The 21,637-nt window shown below is 45.6% G+C and overlaps 3 protein-coding genes across 4 annotated transcripts in view; all 3 read left to right on the top strand.

Moving 5' to 3' along the window:
• Nucleotides 1-709: 709 nt before the first annotated feature.
• On the top strand, nt 710-11,284 carry rubcnl (rubicon like autophagy enhancer). 2 transcript variants are annotated; one of them, XR_008341826.1, is made up of 18 exons: nt 710-940; nt 1,876-1,989; nt 2,432-2,720; nt 4,079-4,311; nt 4,769-4,845; nt 5,165-5,402; nt 5,656-5,689; nt 5,761-5,866; nt 6,279-6,415; nt 6,493-6,557; nt 6,632-6,671; nt 6,781-6,858; nt 7,004-7,124; nt 7,484-7,545; nt 7,965-8,118; nt 8,469-8,559; nt 10,781-10,955; nt 11,121-11,284. XR_008341826.1 is itself a non-coding variant. In XM_053440494.1 (17 exons), exons 2-17 carry the CDS (start codon nt 1,887-1,889, stop codon nt 10,885-10,887), a joined length of 1,935 nt encoding a protein of 644 aa, XP_053296469.1. In that variant the 5' UTR covers nt 710-940; nt 1,876-1,886; the 3' UTR covers nt 10,888-11,006. The 2 variants fall into 2 exon arrangements, 1 of the variants encoding a protein (XP_053296469.1); XM_053440494.1 differs by lacking the exon at nt 11,121-11,284 and having other exon boundaries at nt 10,781-11,006.
• A 205-nt stretch (nt 11,285-11,489) lies between these two features.
• Nucleotides 11,490-13,656, top strand: LOC128456352 (trace amine-associated receptor 13c). The gene is made up of 2 exons (XM_053440498.1): nt 11,490-12,364; nt 12,523-13,656. Exons 1-2 carry the CDS (start codon nt 12,198-12,200, stop codon nt 13,334-13,336), a joined length of 981 nt encoding a protein of 326 aa, XP_053296473.1. The 5' UTR covers nt 11,490-12,197; the 3' UTR covers nt 13,337-13,656.
• A 4,274-nt stretch (nt 13,657-17,930) lies between these two features.
• htr2aa (5-hydroxytryptamine (serotonin) receptor 2A, genome duplicate a) overlaps nt 17,931-21,637 on the top strand; it is a 6,999-nt gene continuing 3,292 nt past the window's right edge. The window contains 3 exon segments of the mRNA XM_053439228.1: nt 17,931-18,021; nt 18,024-18,097; nt 18,099-18,402. Of these exon segments, the coding sequence (XP_053295203.1) occupies nt 17,931-18,021; nt 18,024-18,097; nt 18,099-18,402 (469 nt within the window).

Below are 21,637 nucleotides of genomic sequence, written 5' to 3' on the forward strand. Positions count from 1 at the left end.
GTTAAACTGGTTAAGTATAAATTATGGCTGATTTACATCTTGGCCTGATTAACATTCCACCACCGTGCAGGTTTTACTTTGAAGACACTCCAGCTGGGTTTCCGGTCTGTCCTGCTCCCTCACTGCGGCTGCGCAGTAGAAGCGTGTCTGTGAGATAGCAGCACAGGAAGTCTGTCAGACAGCGCCACCTGCTGGACAGAGTTGATCACTGCAGGTTCTACAGGGTCTGCTGCTGTAGAATCATTATTATTAATCATAATTAAATCATAATTATTCATAATGATTAATAATTAGTCAGATTAGTTAAACATAAACTTTGAGCTAAAACATTATATTGATCTGCTTTACTTTGTTTCACATTTATTTTATCACTGTTCTCAGCTTGTTGTTCAATAAAGGTTATTAAGGATATTTCCAAACCCAAACAGGAAGAGAAGCAGTGTGTGTGTGTGTGTATGAGAGAGAGTGTGTGCGCCGATATATATATATATATATATATAGTGTCCATCGTGTATATACAGTTTAGTATATGAAGTGTAATGTGAAGCAGGAGGTTCTTTACAGTTCAACATGACATGTGACTGCAGCTGCTTCCTCTGTGACAAGAGGATATGACAAATATTAAATAAGTTTGCTTCAGAATATTTTCAGATTTTTCTCACTGACACAAATCAGTTTTTTAATTAAATGAAAGGTTATGAACAGAAAATAAAAGCATGAGTTGAATTAAACTACCTGTGATAAGCGTTAGCTCCTCAATAAAGAAGTGGCCGAGGTTTATTAAGCAGCTGTTCTGAGGAGAAACTTTTAAATAGAGGAAGTGTTCTTCCTCTCTCTCTGTGTGTGTGTGTGTGTGTGTGTGTGTGTGTGTGTGTGTGTGTGTTGTGGTGGATGTACACATGTTTCCTGGTCTCTGCTTCTGTTCAGTCGTAATAAAACGGTGAGTCTTCAGATTTACTTTGAATTATCGTCTGGATTGTTCTGATCAGATCCTCCGCTCATAAGTTCAGTAAAACATTGATGATTGTTTGTTTTGTTTTCAAGTTCTCTGAAATTGAATGTTTCAATCTGTAAATAGATCATTTCCTGTTTAAATCTAACATGAGGATTTATTTAGAACCAAATCTGAACATATGTTGAGACCAGTGTTTCATTTTCTTGACATGTTAAAGTACAAAAAGAGATATTCTCTGTGTATTAATTCATAAATCGGGTCTTATAGGAATAAAATGTTTAAAAAATCTGACTTTGACTGATCCATTAAAAAAACCTGCAGATTATAAACAGGAATAAAAAGTGAAACTAAAGAGATTAAAGTTATTATTTTAGGTCAATGCTGTTCACAACACATCGTTCATTATGTTTTTACACACACACACACACACACATATATTAGACATTGTTTAGCTGTCATCAAAGCCTAATGACAAAGACATGAGCACGTTTTATAATTTACAGTTTTTCCATCAACTTTACCATAAATAACTATAACTAAATAGAAAAAACAAATACAGTCAAATATGTTAAACTTAAATTAAGAAGACAAACTCATTTATTATGTAAAATATACAAAGAAATGCATATCTATTCTACATCATTTATTCTGTAAGATTAAATGTCCAATGTCTGTTGATGAAGAAATGTTCCAGATTCAGATTCAGGTGTTTCTGATCAGGCTGGTTCCATGTGATCATTGGTGTGAACTCCAGTGATGTTCTGGTTTGTTGAAGTTGCTTCATGTGAAGAAACGTCAGTGATGAAACCTCCTGCTCAGAAACCAGAGTTAAACCCTGATGAGCTCCTGTGGGAGCTGTTTGTTACAGATGTTGTGTCTCAGCTGCTTCACTTCACAACGTTCTGTCTCCTCCTCTGCAGACGTCGGGGTCATGACCTCCACATCTGTCGTCTGGTGTAAGGAGTCGTTCACAGAGTCGACAACATCTGTCCCAGCAGCCACTGGTTCCATCCAGCTGCAGGCTCCCAGTACAGGTACAGCAGCTTCTATTCTATCACCTGTGTGCGCAGATCATTTCTATAACTGAGACATGACAGTATAATGACACTATATGAACATTAATACCACTGATCATAGAGAATCCTTCATTGATCCACATGCTGGTGCCACAGCAGCAGGTGAACAAGAGATACAGGTGAAAAGGAATAGAATGAAAAGAGTTCATGCTAAATTGTTTGTATATATATGTTTAAACGAAAAATATGAGTTTTATTGTAAACATTATATTTGTATTCTCTTTCTTATCACTGTTTACATTTTATTTAAATGTTTTTGATTGTCACAATGATGTGGATCAGGAGCTGCAGAGTTTGGGATTTTTAACTTTTCAGAAAATAAACTTTATAACAAGACAGGAAACAGAAACATCACGTGTCTCCTTTAATAATTCCCCCCCCCCGTCTCCTCGTCCATCAGCTGCTTCAGGATCGACTGAAACCGCTGGAGGAGAAACCACCACGTTTCTCCATCAGCCTCCACAGACTAGGAGCAAACATCTGGATTCCTGCCCCCCCCAGGCGACCCCACACAACAGTGAGAAGGGTGAGGATGAGGACGGTGAGGAAGGCAGAGAGGAGAGCGTCAGGCTCAGGGACGACTTGTCTCCTCCAGAGGTCGAGAACTTCCTCCTCCTGAGGAGCAGCCCCGTCGTCTCCAGACGCCACCGGCCCGTCTCCTGGCACGGAGGAGAGGCCTCCACCTCCCGGTACCTACACCTGGAGCTCTGGTTCACTTTACACCATCAGGGTCAGGAAGACACGAGCCAATCAAATGACTTCAAGAGATGCTGAAGAAACTTCATTAGTAACTGAAGTAACTCCATTACTAACTGAAGTAACTCCATTAGTAACTGAAGTAACTCCATTAGTAACTGAAGAAACTTCATTAGTAACTGAAGTAACTCCATTACTAACTGAAGTAACTCCATTAGTAACTGAAGAAACTTCATTAGTAACTGAAGTAACTCCATTAGTAACTGAAGTAACTCCATTAGTAACTGAAGAAACTTCATTAGTAACTGAAGTAACTCCATTAGTAACTGAAGTAACTCCATTAGTAACTGAAGAAACTTCATTAGTAACTGAAGAAACTTCATTAGTAACTGAAGTAACTCCATTAGTAACTGAAGTAACTCCATTAGTAAATAAAGTAACTTCATTAGTAACTGAAGTAACTACATTAGTAACTGAAGTAACTCCATTAGTAAATAAAGTAACTTCATTAGTAACTGAAGTATCTTCATTAGTAAATAAAAATACTTCATTAGTAACTAAAGTAACTTCATTAGTAACTGAAGTAATTTCATTAGTAAATAAAGTAACTTCATTAGTAACTGAAGTAATTCCATTAGTAACTGAAGTAACTTCATTAGTAAATAAAGTAACTTCATTAGTAACTGAAGTAACTCCATTAGTAACTGAAGTAATTCCATTAGTAACTGAAGTAACTTCATTAGTAAATAAAGTAACTTCATTAGTAACTGAAGTAACTCCATTAGTAACTAAAGAAACAACATTAGTAACTGAAGTATCTTCATTAGTAAATAAAGTAACTTCATTAGTAACTGAAGTAACTCCATTAGTAAATAAAGTAACTTCATTAGTAACTGAAGTAACTACATTAGTAACTGAAGTAACTCCATTAGTAAATAAAGTAACTTCATTAGTAACTGAAGTAACTACATTAGTAACTGAAGTAACTCCATTAGTAAATAAAGTATCTTCATTAGTAACTGAAGTAACTACATTAGTAACTGAAGTAACTCCATTAGTAAATAAAGTAACTTCATTAGTAACTGAAGTAACTCCATTAGTAAATAAAGTAACTTCATTAGTAACTGAAGTAACTTGGAGCTCAACTGCGTTTTTGAAGTTGATGTCAGTAATAAAAACCTCTGCAGCTCCCCCTGGTGGCTGACTGCAGTGTAGCTCATAAGACAAGCCTCCACCATGTTAGCAGATGGGACATGGATATGGTGTCGTCCATCTTTATATAACTAACTGCAGATTCAGTTGATAATACTCAGGTTGACCTTTATAGATAATGTAAACTCTTGTTTGACAGCTCGTCTCCTGGTCCTCTGTCCCTGGATCAGCGTGGACGTCCCACAGCCGTCAGGACGGAGGAGGACTGTCCTCCCTCGTCTTCGCTCCAGGACAACAAGCAGCACCGCGTCTCATCGCACCTGAACAATTTTCTGACCTCGCTCTTCCACCTGCCCTCCAGCGGACTACAGGGATTGGCTGGGGAGCACAGAGGGCGGCGCCCAACCAGCTGTGAAGCCCCTCCCACAGCAGGTACAGATCTTAGAACTTATTGTTCCTCAATAAAGATGTTTATAGGATTCAGTTCTGTTCAGGGTGCAGAGACACTGTGGTTCAACCTCTCAGGAACATGAACGACCTGATAAACCTGGAGCCGATCACATGGAGTGAACGTCCTTTGTCTTCATGTTGCTTCATAACGGTGAGAAACTGTCTGATGGGGACGGACAGGAAGAGACACCTGGGACACGGAAATACTGAAGTGAAAAATCACCACAATGAACTGAAAGTATCACAAGTAAAAATAGGTCAGAACCAACCCTGTGTGTGTCTGTGTGTGTGTGTGTGTGTGTGTGTGTGTGTGTGTGTGTGTGTGTGTGTGTGTGTGTGTGTGGTGGGGGTGTGTGTGTGTGTGTGTGTGTGTGTGTGTGTGTGTGTGTGTGTGTGTGTGTCTGTGTGTGTGTGTGTGTGTGTGTGTGTGTGTTGTCAGCTCTCTCTACCAAACACAGAAGCAGTTTCCCTGAATTCTCAGCAGACATCTTTAAAATGAGCTGTGATCTGGAAAAGGTGAGATTAAAACTTTGAGTTTAAAATACTGCAAATGTTTTGTAACTCTGTATTTTAGAATAAAACAATAGTTGATAATCAGACTGTAAATAAAGATGGACGACATGACGACTCTCTAAAGTGAAGCCAAATCGCCCCCTGGTGTCCGGCTGCTGTACAGGTCATAAACCTCCTCCATGTTAGCAGATGGGACACATAAGATGTTTGTAAAGACGGGTTCTGTCCTTTCAGGTCTCATCTCTCTGATGTTCTGTTGAATGTTGTCGGTTCTGATCCGAGGAACTCATGATGATGTCACCACTTCCTGTGTTGGCGACAGGAGAACGCTCACTTCGTGGTGGTGGACCTGGTGCTGGAGGCTCTGGAAGCTGTGAAGTGGACTCTGCGCGACGAGCGACGCACAGACACACACACACAGCCCGACAACAGAAAGAGACAGAAGAGCACAAACAGACGCACACGAGAAGACGACAACAGACAGAAACAGTCAAACAGACGCACAAACGAAGACAAGCACCAACCGACCGGTGTGGTCTCCACTGACGGTGAATCTGAAGGTGAACCCTCGGGACCAGATTCTGAATCTTCATAGAAACGTGTTTCACATAGAAATATTACAAATAAACCACAAACCTCCACCGACAGCGTCTCACAGTCAGTCACACACTCAGATATCAGTCCTCTTGAAAAGGTCCATTGACACGTCGACCAGAACTGTTCTGCTTCGTGTGATGTTCTCGTCTTCAGCTGGAAATGTGTTGAGGAGTTTTGTGACAAACCAACAAGGATCATGTTGTGTTTTGTTTTCAGACGGTGGAGGAGACGTGACACTGACCCTCCGAAGGTAAGAAGAACTAACTTTAACCGGCTCCACGTCTTTCCATTGGTTCTGACCTGCGATGTCCCATGATGCAGTGCGGAGTGGCTGGCCCAGCGGCTGGTGCTGGAGTTCAGGAGGAACTGGTTTCCGTCCCATGAGGTTCGGGGGGGACGGCAAAGCCTCCGCAGCTCACTTCAGGAGGTGAGGACTCTGATTGGTTATTTCATGACTCAGTAAGAGACTAAACACCACAGACTGGATATAAAACTATTCACAGACTCCAGGTCAGTAAAGTGGAGCTGATGGTGTCTGAATCCTGTCTTCTGTGTACTGACCAGCAGGGGGCGACTCCTCTGGTCGTTTCTATGGAAAGTGACTTCTCACTTTATGACGTCAGTGAACATTCAGGAGTTTCTGTCTCAGTCTCTAGTTTCAAGTCATGTCCAGGGCGTGTCCTCGAGCTCTCAGCCAGGCTCCACCCCTCCCGCTCGAAAAATGGTTACCTCTGGTTTAAAAAAACAAGATGGCGCCGGAGAAACTGAGGCTTCAGAACAGCAGCTCACAAAGTGACATCATGTGACCCCCCCCCCCCCCTTGCTTCCACTGTGTGAAGCTGCCGGGTACAGGCAGTGTGGCGGCGAGCGGCGGCAGCCTGACGGAGGAGATCCGCCTGAGGACCAGGATGAGAGGATCCCTGAGCTGGGCTCCTCCTCGTCTCCAGATCATCTTCACCGTTCAGCCGACGCTCAGGTTTCACCACGTCCGACTCACGACACAGACACAAGGTGGGGGGGGGGGAGCTGCTGTAACCATGTTTCCTCCCACAGACGCAGTGAGGTCGTGGCCTCTCAACACTTCCTGTGTGCAGGATGTGGGACGGAGGTGGAGCCCAGTGAGTACAGGAGGTCCAGTTGCTCCATTATATGATTATGTAAAGATAATATTCATGAGTATCTCTGTCACCAGGATACATGAAGAAACTGAGGTACTGTGAATACCTGGGCAGGTTCGTACATCGTCTGTTCTCATCAGTATTAACAGGAGAAGTGTTTTCTCCTCTTCTGGACATCAAGCTTCATACTGAATGAATAGAAACATTAATTATTATATCATAGGTATTTCTGTGACTGCTGTCACGGCGGCTCGGAGGCTGTGATTCCTGCTCGAGTTCTGTCCTGCTGGGATTTCAACAGGTCATAAAAAACACACAAATAAAAAACAGTCTTTTTTAAATTGTTCTCACGAGTGAAAGAAAAAAACTATATTCACCTTCATCTGAGGTTTTATTGATATTGAATTGATTGATGATATTCTTCATTTCCTTCTTCTTCATGACAGATTCCCTGTGAGTGATTTCTCCAAACAGCTGCTGGACTCAGTTTGGTTTCTGCCTCTGTTCGACCTGAGCTGTGTCTGTAAGCAGCTCTGCAGCCGAGTGAGGGAGCTGCTCCGGCTCAGGGTGACTAACCTCACAGTCAGAATTATTATAATTAAAATAATTATAAGTTCTTCTTTTATATCAATCGAAGAATCTTGAATTTCTTTTCACTGCGCCACATATTCAACACTTTTATATAAAAATGCACTTTAAAAATTGTCCTTATCCTTAACTCTGGATGTTTCCTCCTGTAATAAAACTACTATTGACTTTATCTTCTTAAGATAAAATTCTGAAAAATAACATCCAAGAGTCCAAAGTGACATCATCAAATATTGTTTAACCCAAAAGTCCAGAATGCTGAATATTTTTTCCTTCAATTCCTTCTGTCCTTTCCTTGTTTCCTTCCCTTCCTCTGTCATTGGTTCTTCTCCTCTCAGGAGCTTCTGGATCAGCTGTTGGGCGTCAGGAAGCTGCTGAAAAGCTGCCGATTATCTGAAAGGTAGAAAGATCAGAACATGAACCATCAGTCAGGACGCTCACACTCAATCCTCCTTCTTCACAATATGACGAGGTTCGGACTCAAAACTGAAACTAGTAGGCTGAGTGTAGGAATACGTGTTTCCAGTAGAGGGCAGTGTTCGACCAGTTGTGTTCTTACTTTTCTACTTATCTCGACTTTTTGTAAATGACAGATGTTGTGGATGAAGTCGTCTTTAATTTAAGAATCTTAGTTTCTCTGATAGTTCAGTTTACGTAGTGAACTTCTGATGTGGGCGAGGACATGAGGCTGATTCCTCCTGTGATCCTGTCCCAGCTGACCTCTGACCTCTGACCTCTGACCTGTGACCCGATGAGGTTGCTGCTGATCTCAGGTGCGAACATGGACGTCGTCACGTGTGACCTGTGTTTGTGTCTCAGGGTGATGACTGAGATGGAGCAGCTTCCCTCTCACCTCCTCCAGCAGCCGCCCCTCCTCTCCATGGACGACCTCCTGAGGCTGAGGAAGGGTCAGCTCGGGGCGCAGGTCAAAGCCGTGCTGCACGCCGCCATCAGTCACGTGGAAGACTGCGAGGTCAGTCTCAATAAAACAGATTTAATGTGGACATGTGTCCTCATCCTGCGGGGGGACTTGGCTGATAACGAGCAACCAATGGTGGATTGGTCTCAGGCGAACGTATCCCAGGATGCATTGTGCTACAGTGACAAAGCTAATCAGCTAGCTATGTGACGGCCGAGCTATTCAAAGACACAAAGTCACAAAAAAAAATCAGGAGCCAGTGAGACCACGCCCACATGGGTTAGTGATAAATACCACAGGGGTTTGAAGCCCCAGCGCGTGGTCACATGACCTGAGCCAGAACTTAGTGTTTCATGTTTCACACTTCATCTCCTCTGTTGTAACACACGTTCTGTCTGTCGCAGCTCTGTCTGGCTCGAGGGTTCATCTGTGAATTCTGCAGAGAAGGAAACGTCCTGTTTCCCTTCCAGAGCGACGCCTGCAGCCGCTGCCCAGGTACGACCTCAACATGCTCCTGACACATGAGGTACGACCTCAACATGCTCCTGACACATGAGGTACGAGCTCAACATGCTCCTGACACGTGAGGTACGAGCTCAACATGCTCCTGACACATGAGGTACAAGGCAACATGCTCCTGACACATGAGGTACGAGCTCAACATGCTCCTGACACGTGAGGTACGAGCTCATCATGCTCCTGACACATGAGGTACAAGGCAACATGCTCCTGACACATGAGGTACGAGCTCAACATGCTCCTGACACATGAGGTACGAGCTCAACATGCTCCTGACACATGAGGTACGAGCTCAACATGCTCCTGACACATGAGGTACGAGCTCAACATGCTCCTGACACGTGAGGTACGAGCCGACATGCTCCTAACACATGAGGTACGAGCTCAACATGCTCCTGACACGTGAGGTACGAGCTCAACATGCTCCTGACACATGAGGTACGAGCTCAACATGCTCCTGACACATGAGGTACGAGCCGACATGCTCCTGACACATGAGGAAGAGCTCAACATGCTCCTGACACGTGAGGTACGAGCTCAACATGCTCCTGACACATGAGGTACGAGCTCAACATGCTCCTGACACGTGAGGTACGAGCCGACATGCTCCTGACACATGAGGTACGAGCTCAACATGCTCCTGACACGTGAGGTACGAGCCGACATGCTCCTGACACGTGAGGTACGAGCTCAACATGCTCCTGACACATGAGGAAGAGCTCAACATGCTCCTGACACGTGAGGTACGAGCTCAACATGCTCCTGACACATGAGGTACGAGCTCAACATGCTCCTGACACATGAGGCACAAGCTCAACATGCCTCTGACACATGAGGTACGAGCTCAACATGCTCCTGACACGTGAGGTACGACCTCAACATGCTCCTGACACATGAGGTACGAGCTCAACATGCTCCTGACACATGAGGTACGAGCTCAACATGCTCCTGACACATGAGGAAGAGCTCAACATGCTCCTGACACATGAGGTACGACCTCAACATGCTCCTGACACATGAGGTACGAGCTCAACATGCTCCTGACACATGAGGTACGAGCTCAACATGCTCCTGACACATGAGGTATGAGCTCAACATGCCTCTGACACATGAGGTACGAGCTCAACATGCTCCTGACACATGAGGTACGAGCTCAACATGCTCCTGACACATGAGGTACGAGCTCAACATGCTCCTGACACATGAGGTATGAGCTCAACATGCCTCTGACACATGAGGTACGAGCTCAACATGCTCCTGACACATGAGGTACGAGCTCAACATGCTCCTGACACATGAGGAAGAGCTCAACATGCTCCTGACACATGAGGTACGACCTCAACATGCTCCTGACACATGAGGTACGAGCTCAACATGCTCCTGACACATGAGGTACGAGCTCAACATGCTCCTGACACATGAGGTATGAGCTCAACATGCCTCTGACACATGAGGTACGAGCTCAACATGCTCCTGACACATGAGGTACGAGCTCAACATGCTCCTGACACATGAGGTACGAGCTCAACATGCTCCTGACACATGAGGTATGAGCTCAACATGCCTCTGACACATGAGGTACGAGCTCAACATGCTCCTGACACATGAGGTACGAGCTCAACATGCTCCTGACACATGAGGTACGACCTCAACATGCTCCTGACACATGAGGTATGAGCTCAACATGCCTCTGACACATGAGGTACGAGCACAACATGCCTCTGACACATGAGGTACGAGCTCAACATGCTCCTGACACATGGAGGGAGCAGATCTCATCCTGCACAGAACAAGTCCTGAAACAAAACAGCAGAAACTGAACTTTCCAGTAGATCCCTCCACGAGGAGGTTATGTTTTCACCCCGGTCCATTTCATTGCTAGTTTCTGCTGAACAGAAAGTATCTGGAGGTTTTATGAGTCAGAACAGAACTCGTTACAGTTTTGATGCGAATCGTAAAAAAGTGTTTTTTTATCTCTTTCTCTGTTTTTCAACATTTCACCGATTTCTTAGAGAATAATTCATGAATGCTGATAAACCATCAGACTCATTTACATATCCGATGTTTATGAGTGTGATTTGGTGCAGATTGATATTTGAGTGCTGGGTCTTGGTGGAGACGTGAAGTCGTCCTCGTATCATTCCACTGGAGGAAGTAAAGGGACAAACCCTGATTGACTGCGTCTCTGTCCTCTCAGTTTGCAGGACCTGTTTTCACAAACACTGTTTTGTGGAGAAGAAATGTCCAAAATGTTCTCGGATCCAGTCCCGGAAGAAAGACGGATCCACGAGGGCTGAGAGCTGAACGGCTTCTTCGTCCCACTCACTGCACCACGGCTTCATGTAGAAACACTGTTGAGCTGGAGATGACATGTGAATAATACTCTTTATTAATAATAATAAACTCACACTCAAACCCTACAAGTGTTCACATGACTGCTCTTTACTCTGATCAGCTGATCCAGGCTCACATATGTATTTTCCTGTAGAAATAAAATATGAGAGTTTTCATTTCCACTGAACCTGGTTCTGTTCCAGAGTGAAAACACTTTGTTGGAGAGTTTGGACGTTTGGACCAATCACAGGAAGTAGAGACAGAATTAAACATAGAAGAAGAAGAAGAAGAAGAAGAAGAAGAAGAAGAAGAAGAAGAAGAAGAAGAAGAAGAAGAAGAAGAAGAAGAAGAAGAAGAAGAAGAAGAAAATTAGGATTTAAATACAAAGCAGCGAGAATAAAGTTAAAGAAAGTTAACGTGCAGAACTGAACCTCGACTCTCAGTGGATCAGTGTTTGTCTCACACACACACACACACACACACACACACACACACACACATATGTTCCTCTCCATTAGTGTGTCTCCTAATGACTGTGTCTCAGGATGTCTGTTCACACCTGGTGTGACAATCAGAGGTGCGAAGAAAAACAGTTCAACACAAACACACAATGCAACAACAACAACATCTGATGCAACAGCTGCTGAACCATTGGGGCTTTTTTCAGTTGACGTAATTTGTGTCAAGATGAGAATGAAAGTTTGTGAAAGAATTTTCTTTTACGAAGATAAAGTCAATGGTAGTTTTATTACAGGAGGAAACATCAGAAATAGCAACACAAAATAAGGATGACATATTTTTAAAGTGCATTTTTAAATTTTCAAGTGTTGAATATGTGGCGCATGAAAAGAAATTCAACATTCTTTGTTTGATATAAAAATTATAAATTTGTTTTAGGTGAGTTTCAGTTTCTCCCCAATTCTGTCCAAACATTCACTGAATCTGATAAACTGATAAACTGATTATTTAAGAAGGTCAAAGGTCAGAGTTTGTTCACCTCCAGGGTTTTCTTTTTTACTTTTGACCAGTTTGTCACTCAAAGGTGAAGTGACCACATTTCAGGGGTCAAAGGTCAAATGGGCTTTGTCTGAATCTGGAAAACAACCAGAATGTGATAGTTGTGCTGTTTTTCTGTCTTCTGCTGTGAGACAGTGAGAGAGGACGTCCCTCAGAGACGGATACCAGGGACGTCAGAGTCCAACAGACGAGCGGGAACGAGGAGGATAAATTGAGAAGCTGTAAGAGAGGCAGTTACAGGAGGTAACCAGGGAGCTCTGAAGATGGAGGACGGGGGGGAGCTCTGCTTCCCACTTCACATCAACACCTCCTGCAGGAGGCCCAGCTCCACCTGGCCCGAAGCCCTGCTGGTGCACGTGGTTCTGTACTCGGTGTCCGTCCTCACTGTGGCTCTCAACCTGCTGGTCATCATCTCCATCTCCCACTTCAGGCAAACACCTCCCACACTGTAGATGTTCAAAGAGTCAATCTGATTTCATGTTTGACTTTATTCACATTATAGACGAGACAGATCTGTTTGTTCTTTGCTCCTGTCGGATGAATGTTCTCTCTCTCTCTCTCTCTCTCTCTCTCTCTCTCTCTCTCCAGGCAGCTCCACTCTCCCACCAACCTCCTCCTCCTGTCTCTGGCTGTCTCAGATTTCCTGGTGGGCCTCCTGCTGATGCCCGGAGAGGTCCTGAGGAAGTGGTCCTGCTGGTTCCTCGGGGATCTGCTGTGTTCTCTCTACAACTATGTGTCGTTCATCGTGACCATGGCCTCAGTGGGAGACATGGTGCTGATATCTGTCGACCGCTACGTGGCCATTTGTGACCCGCTGCGCTACGGGACCCGGGTCACCGAGGGCCGGGTCAAAGTGTGTGTGTGTGTGTGTTGGCTCGGCTCTGTGTTCTACAGCAGCCTGCTGGTGAAGGACGAGCTGCTGCGTCCGGACAGGTTCAACTCCTGCTCCGGAGAATGTCTGATCGTCATTGGTTATGTTGAAGGGGTCGTGGACCTGGTGGTGACCTTCGTGGTTCCCATCACGGTGATCCTGGTTCTGTACACGCGGGTGTTCGTGGTGGCCGTGGCTCAGGCCCGGGCGATGCGCTGCCACGTCACCGCCGTCACGCTGCAGCTCTCAGTGAGCGTGAGCAGGAGGTCGGAGCTGAAAGCAGCCAGGACGCTCGGGGTCCTCGTCCTCGTCTTTCTCTTATGTTTCTGTCCATATTACGGAGTCGCTCTGGCAGGAGAGCACCTGCTCAATTCCTCCTCTGGGTCCTTTGTGTTGTTCCTCTTCTACTTCAACTCTTGTCTCAACCCACTGATCTACGCCTTGTTCTACCCGTGGTTCAGAAAGGCAGCGACTCTCATTCTCAACCTTCAGATCCTGCAGCCGGGTTCCTCTCAGGCTCAGGTCCTGTAGACGTTCTGCTCCTCACACCTTGAGGCAGATTATGAAAAATGTTTCATCAAAGTCTCTTTTTCCTCTGAGATGAAAACACTGACGAGCAGAGAAATGACGAGTTCAGCAGCAAACACACACACATGGAATATGTGTAAATATTATATGTTACCTATAAATGTGTTCTTCTCACATATATTCATCTCATGGTTTCATGTGTGGTATATGTTTTCTATATACCTAAAACATGTTTTAGGTATACAAAAAAAAATCTCTATAAGACAAATATTTGTTGGGTGCTTTATGATATGATGACTTATAGTATTTCTCTGGATTATTTTGGCAAGTTTATTAAAACATCATTCATTTTACAAAACGATACGTGCTATATGTGTTTTTCTTTTCCTTTTAAACTTAAATGTGTAACTTTAATATTTATATATATAATATTAATATTTATAATTGGGATGTGGGATACATATATATGTATGCAAAAAATATGTCTACAATATTAGCATATATTATATACATCGGTATGTTAAACATGTTTGTTGTACACTTAAGATACATTTGGTTCTTAAACGTGTACATATGTAAGGAAAATAATTATTGAGCTAAACTAAAATATATCCTATATATCAGCCCATATTAAATTAGTTTATAAAATATTCATGGCTATATAAACATATATGATTTTCTATAATTTTTTATGATGTACAAACACATATTTTTATGGGCTTGACATATATTTCAATATATGAAACTTCTAATAGTTTCTTAATGTGTGATATATATGCTTTTACTACATATTTACATATAAATATCATGTAAGGAAGTTAATATGTGTCCGCAAATGATCTGTAGCTGCTTTTGAATTCTTCCTGACTGCGACTTTGTAAAAAGTTCTCTACAAATAAATCTCATTAGAATCGTTATTGATGTTGTTCCATCGGAGCTGTGATGAAACCGGAAGCTTCCCGTCATGAACCAATCAGATTGGAGAGAATGAAGCTCGTGATGATGACGTGTTCCACCATCACCTGACTGCAGGAGCGCAGGGACCCGCGGAGCTCCGGGTTCCACATTCACAGGGTTTCACACACAGACACACACACACACAAACACAAACAGACACACACACACGCACACACACACACACAAACACACACACACACACACACACACACACACACACACACACACACACACACACACACACACACACACACACACACACACACACACACACACACACACACACACTGACATGACGCTGCCCTCACTCCTACTCAGCACTAGGGGGCAGTAAGAGGCAGAGACACACGTCCATGCAGCTGCAGAGGAAACCCACTGATGTCTGAGCTGCTTCACCTTAAATATCCTCTTTCATTTTCCACTTTCCCAAAACATCTGCTTCAGCACCATGAGTGGGAACGAGACTTTCCTGACGTCACTGGGTGAAACCAGGTCCTGCAGGTTGAAGAGTAATTCTGAGGTGTAGAGAAATACATATTAGTCCTATAAATATGTCTGGTGTATTTTGAATCAAGATCCATTAAATTATCTCTTAGAAAATCAATAAGTTCACGGATTTGCACCAAAATTCCTGATTTCACTGTGGAGCTGCCAGGTCGTCCATCTTCAGAGAGAAGAGAAGATTCACCGACCAGTTTGTTCACAGTGTTGTTACATAAGTGGACAAAGAAGGATTTCTGCATCACAGCCTTCTATAGCTGTGTGTGTGTGTGTGTGTGTGTGTCTGTGTGTGTGTGTGTGTGTGTGTGTGTGTCTGTGTGTGTGCGTGTGTGTCAGAATAACCATTTCTTTAGAAACCCGGTTCCCAGGGACGGATCTGGTTAGCTGCCCCCTGCTGGGAGCTGTGGTTCACTGATCTCATGACTCAGACGTTGACTTGAAGCGTCTTCGCTGCTCGAACCTCTTCAGACACAAAGTGATGAGTCGGCAGCGGGAGGACACTCACTCACATTCTAATGTTGATACAACAAATCATACATTTGATATAATATAATAATATTTTTGTATTTTTCATTCATTACATGTCATATGGAAGTTGTGTTTATCCAAAGCGTTTGTTTTGAACAGTCATATCTGACGCTTGTCTACACGACTGTAGATTCTTTCTTCTGATGTTTGAGCTGCTGCACGGCTCCTCCCCTTGAGACGGCTCCTCCCCTTGAGACGGCCCCTCCCCTTGAGACGGCCCCTCCCCTCTAGAAGACCCCTCCCCTCTAAATGGTCCCTCCCATATATATGGCCCCTCCCCTCTGTAGCTACATTACACACAAGACTCCAGATTCTTGAATGTTAACGAACTTCCTGTTTGGTGTCAGGAGCTGAGCTGATTGGTCCATGAGGCTCGTTAATGGTGTCTTATCTGAAGCTGCAGCTGAACGCAGGCAGACAGGAAACAGTAGAGATGAGCCTGAGAGAGGTCGACAGCGAGACCGAGGACATGATGGAGAGACTCTGAGACACAGTGAGTGGACGAGCGAGACAGTAATTACCCTTCAGACTGAGAGAGAGAGAGAGAGAGAGAGAGAGAGAGAGAGAGACGGAGACGCTGAGTGTCTTCGGATGGTTTCAAAGTGAACAACTGGAACATGAAATGTAATGTAATGATTCAGTTTCATGAAAATCCTTCAAGTTTCAAATCAAACAAACACGTCGCCGTCCCAATGTCCCCAATCACCATGGCAACGCAACCAAGCCGTCCTCACAGGAAACGTGTCCACGAGAAAAATGTCTCCTTTATTACACGTCATGTCCCGCCTCCTGCTGCTCCACAGGCTCCGCCCCTCGCCTGAATGTTCCCACATGTCCCTGTTGGTGTGAACGAGTCGAACCCGACAACCTGCTGCTGCTGCTTCACACACACTAACTACACAACATGTCCAGAGACCAACACATAAAAAACATTACAACAGGATTTTTAATTTTCTAATCAGCTCCCCTGCTGCGTCTGCTTCTTCTTCCTGTGGACAGACGGAGACGTTCAGCTCCAACAACTGTGTCCCTCAAACATTCATTAGATCTAATGTGAGAGAGAGAGAGAGAGAGAGAGAGAGAGAGACAGACAGAGAGAGAGAGAGACTGACAGACAGACAGACAGACAGACAGACAGACAGAGACAGAGACAGAGACAGAGAGAGAGAGAGAGAGAGAGAGAGAGAGAGAGAGAGAGAGAGAGGGAGGGAGAGGGAGACAGAGAGAGACAGAGAGAGAGGGGGAGAGAGAGAGAGAGGGAGGGAGAGGGAGACAGAGAGAGAGGGGGGGAGAGAGAGAGAGAGAGGGAGAGGGAAAGGGGGACGAACGCAGCTGATTTAAGGAGAAAGAGAAAAATTCAGAGAGAGAAGGACGGATCAGAGGAAAGACATTTACTGTGTGAATGTGAGAGAGAGAGAGACAGGGGGAAGAGAGAGAGAGAGAGAGAGAGAGAGAGAGAGAGAGAGAGAGAGAGAGACAGGGGAGAGAGAGGAGCTGCATGAGGGGGGGAATCATTCAGCTCCTCAAAATCATTGAGGAGCTGAACAACTCTGGGAACCACATGGACGCTCGTCCGTCTGAGGAGATGATCCCTGTCTTCGACCTTCAGGAAACTTAGAGAGAGAGAGAGAGAGAGAGAGAGAGAGAGAGAGAGAGAGGGAGAGAGAGAGAGCCGTGTACATTCACCGAGAGGAAGAGAGGAAGAGAGGAAGAGAGGAAGAGAGGAAGAGAGGAAGAGAAGCTTTTTAAAAACCTGAGATTCATGAGGAAAACTGAGGCGGATCTGTTGAGGATCAGCAGAGTGACTGACATCTGTGGAGACGAGAGGAAACCCAGAGGATTGTTATCGTCAAGTGTGTGTGTGTGTGTGTGTGTGTGTGTGTGTGTGTGTGTGTGTGTGTGTGTGTGTGTGTTTGGGAAATAGAGAGAGGGGAAAGTTAGGGTAACACTCTCACACACACACACACACACGTCAGATATCTTGTCCATCATGCGTCCCTGTGTCTCTGTGCAGGGCTGAGTTGAGACATCGAGGACACACACACATGTGGACAGACGTGTATTTCAGACCTGTTCACACGATGCGTCTTCTCTCACTGAGCAGCTGCGTCCACAGTTTTGAGATGAAGAGAACAAACGTCTTCGGTGGAAATCAGAGACTGACGGTGGTGGTTCGTCTGAAGAGACTGAAGTGAGAGGATGTTTTCATCATGACCTCCGGCTTCAAATGGATTCTATGATCAGAAGAAGACAGTTTTCCTTTTCTTTACAAGACATGTGAGTCAAAAGACACACACACCCACACACACACACACACACACACACACACAACCTTGTCCTGTGAGACTGAGCAGCTGAGTCCAGGATCTCTGCTCTGTGGGGACGGACCTTCGACAGAATGAGAGCTTCCTCTGAGACACTGGAGTAAATAAGAGATGATATTGAATTTCATTTCTCTTGTGATGAAAAGTGATAAAAAGTTTTTCATTATTGAAATTGACCGAGACGAAAAGCAAAGGGATTAAATGATGAGAAGACTTTCCTCCTTCCTGCTCCACTCGGACCCGTCGTCCACACGTCGTGAGGCGTCCGGCCTCTGACGCTCGGCACCATGACCCTTCGTGGTGGGAACGTGTCGGGGTTGATCTCTTACACCGTCGGAGCCGTGACCACGTTCGATTCCGAGCCGTGGCCTGCACGTGGATCCTGGACGACTCCCTGCAGATCAACAACCTGACAAACCCGGGCTGTCGTGGAAATGATGTGGTCTACAGCGGCAATGGACGCCCGGCTGGGGAACTGGTCTGCACTGAGCCCCGGAGGAGCCGTCCACCAGGAGGGCGACAGGCTCTACGGGTCCCAGTGCCCCCCCCGAGCGATGGGGGGGGAGAAGAACTGGGCGGCGCTGCTGATCTTGCTGGTCATCGCCCTCACAGTCATGGGGAACATCCTGGTGATCCTGGCCGTGTCCCTGGAGAAGAAGCTGCAGAACGCCACCAACTACTTCCTGATGTCACTGGCGGCCGCCGACATGCTGCTGGGCGTGCTGGTCATGCCGGTTTCCATGGTGACCATCCTGTACGGTAAGCCCTGATTGGTTGAGCTGACGTCTGCTGTGTTGTTGACTGGATCAGTTCTGTTCCTCCACAGTGAGGTGGATTGTTTCTCGACAAACAAACTGCCTGCATGGAAAAGTATAAATTATTATAATCCCAGTTTCCATCTGTCGGCTTCTGGTCACAGGTTTGAATCCCGTAGAGCAGCAGTGACCGAGGAGGAGGTGATCAGACCTGAGCAAAGATGAATGGATGAGAGGATGGATGAGAGGATGGATGAGAGGATGGATGAGAGGATGGATGAGAGGATGGATGAGAGGATGAATGAGAGGATGAATGAGAGGATGAATGAGAGGATGGATGAGAGGATGGATGAGAGGATGGATGAGAGGATGGATGGGAGGATGGATGAGAGGATGGATGAGAGGATGAATGAGAGGATGAATGAGAGGATGGATGAGAGGATGGATGAGAGGATGGATGAGAGGATGGATGGGAGGATGGATGAGAGGATGGATGAGAGGATGGATGAGAGGATGAATGAGAGGATGAATGAGAGGATGGATGGGAGGATGGATGAGAGGATGGATGAGAGAATGGATGAGAGGATGGATGAGAGGATGGATGAGAGGATGGATGAGAGGATGGATGAGAGGACAGATGAGAGGATGGATGAGAGGATGGATGAGATGATGGATTAGAGGATGGATGAGAGGATGGATGAGAGGATGGATGAGAGGATGAATGAGAGGATGGATGAGAGGATGGATGAGAGGATGGATTAGAGGATGGATGGGGAGGATGGAAGAGGATGGATGAGAGGATGGATGAGAGGATGAATGAGAGGATGGATGAGAGGATGGATGGGAGGATGGATGAGAGGATGGATGAGAGGATGGATGAGAGGATGGATGAGAGGATGAATGAGAGGATGAATGAGAGGATGGATGAGAGGATGGATGAGAGGATGAATGAGAGGATGGATGAGAGGATGGATGAGAGGATGGATGAGAGGACAGATGAGAGGACGGATGAGAGGACGGATGAGAGGATGGATGAGAGGATGGATGGGAGGATGGATGAGAGGATGGATGGGAGGATGGATGAGAGGATGGATGAGAGGATGGATGAGAGGATGGATGAGAGGATGGATGAGAGGATGGATGAGAGGACAGATGAGAGGACGGATGAGAGGATGGATGAGAGGATGGATGAGAGGACGGATGAGAGGATGGATGAGAGGATGGATGGGAGGATGGATGAGAGGATGGATGAGAGGATGGATGAGAGGATGAATGAGAGGATGGATGAGAGGATGGATGAGAGGATGGATGAGAGGATGGATGAGAGGACAGATGAGAGGACGGATGAGAGGATGGATGAGAGGATGGATGAGAGGATGAATGAGAGGATGAATGAGAGGATGGATGAGAGGATGGATGAGAGGATGAATGAGAGGATGGATGAGAGGATGGATGAGAGGATGGATGAGAGGACAGATGAGAGGACGGATGAGAGGATGGATGAGAGGATGGATGAGAGGATGGATGGGAGGATGGATGAGAGGATGGATGAGAGGATGGATGAGAGGATGAATGAGAGGATGAATGAGAGGATGGATGAGAGGATGGATGAGAGGATGGATGAGAGGACAGATGAGAGGACGGATGAGAGGACGGATGAGAGGACGGATGAGAGGATGGATGAGAGGATGGATGAGAGAATGGATGAGAGGATGGATGAGAGGATGGATGAGAGGATGGATGGATGAGAGGACAGATGAGAGGATGGATGAGAGGATGGATGAGATGATGGATTAGAGGATGGATGAGAGGATGGATGAGAGGAATGGATGAGAGGATGGATGAGAGGATGGATGAGAGGATGGCTGAGAGGATGGCTGAGAGGATGGATGAGAGGATGGATGAGAGAATGGATGAGAGGATGGATGAGAGGATGGATGAGAGGATGGATGAGAGGATGGATGAGAGGATGGATGAGAAGATGAATGAGAGGATGGATGAGAGGATGGATGAGAGGATGAATGAGAGGATGGATGAGAGGATGGATGAGAGGATGGATGAGAGGATGGATGGGAGGATGGATGAGAGGATGGATGAGAGGATGAATGAGAGGATGAATGAGAGGATGAATGAGAGGATGGATGAGAGGATGGATGAGAGGATGGATGAGAGGATGGATGGGAGGATGGATGAGAGGATGGATGAGAGGATGAATGAGAGGATGAATGAGAGGATGGATGAGAGGATGGATGAGAGGATGGATGAGAGGATGGATGGGAGGATGGATGAGAGGATGGATGAGAGGATGGATGAGAGGATGAATGAGAGGATGATGAGAGGATGGATGGGAGGATGGATGAGAGGATGGATGAGAGAATGGATGAGAGGATGGATGAGAGGATGGATGAGAGGATGGATGAGAGGATGGATGAGTGGACAGATGAGAGGATGGATGAGAGGATGGATGAGATGATGGATTAGAGGATGGATGAGAGGATGGATGAGAGGATGGATGAGAGGGATGAATGAGAGGATGGATGAGAGGATGGATGAGAGGATGGATTAGAGGATGGATGGGAGGATGGATGAGAGGATGGATGAGAGGATGGATGAGAGGATGGAATGAGAGGATGGATGAGAGGATGGATGGAGGATGGATGAGAGGATGGATGAGAGGATGGATGAGAGGATGGATGAGAGGATGAATGAGAGGATGAATGAGAGGATGGATGAGAGGATGGATGAGAGGATGATGAGAGGATGGATGAGAGGATGGATGAGAGGATGGATGAGAGGACAGATGAGAGGACGGATGAGAGGACGGATGAGAGGATGGATGAGAGGATGGATGGGAGGATGGATGAGAGGATGGATGGGAGGATGGATGAGAGGATGGATGAGAGGATGGATGAGAGGATGGATGAGAGGATGGATGAGAGGATGGATGAGAGGACAGATGAGAGGACGGATGAGAGGATGGATGAGAGGATGGATGAGAGGAGGATGAGAGGATGGATGAGAGGATGGATGGGAGGATGGATGAGAGGATGGATGAGAGGATGATGAGAGGATGAATGAGAGGATGGATGAGAGGATGGATGAGAGGATGGATGAGAGGATGGATGAGAGGACAGATGAGAGGACGGATGAAGAGGATGGATGAGAGGATGGATGAGAGGATGAATGAGAGGATGATGAGAGGATGGATGAGAGGATGGATGAGAGGATGAATGAGAGGA

Source organism: Pleuronectes platessa, chromosome 14 (assembly GCF_947347685.1).
Source record: "Pleuronectes platessa chromosome 14, fPlePla1.1, whole genome shotgun sequence".
Lineage (NCBI taxonomy): Eukaryota > Metazoa > Chordata > Actinopteri > Pleuronectiformes > Pleuronectidae > Pleuronectes > Pleuronectes platessa.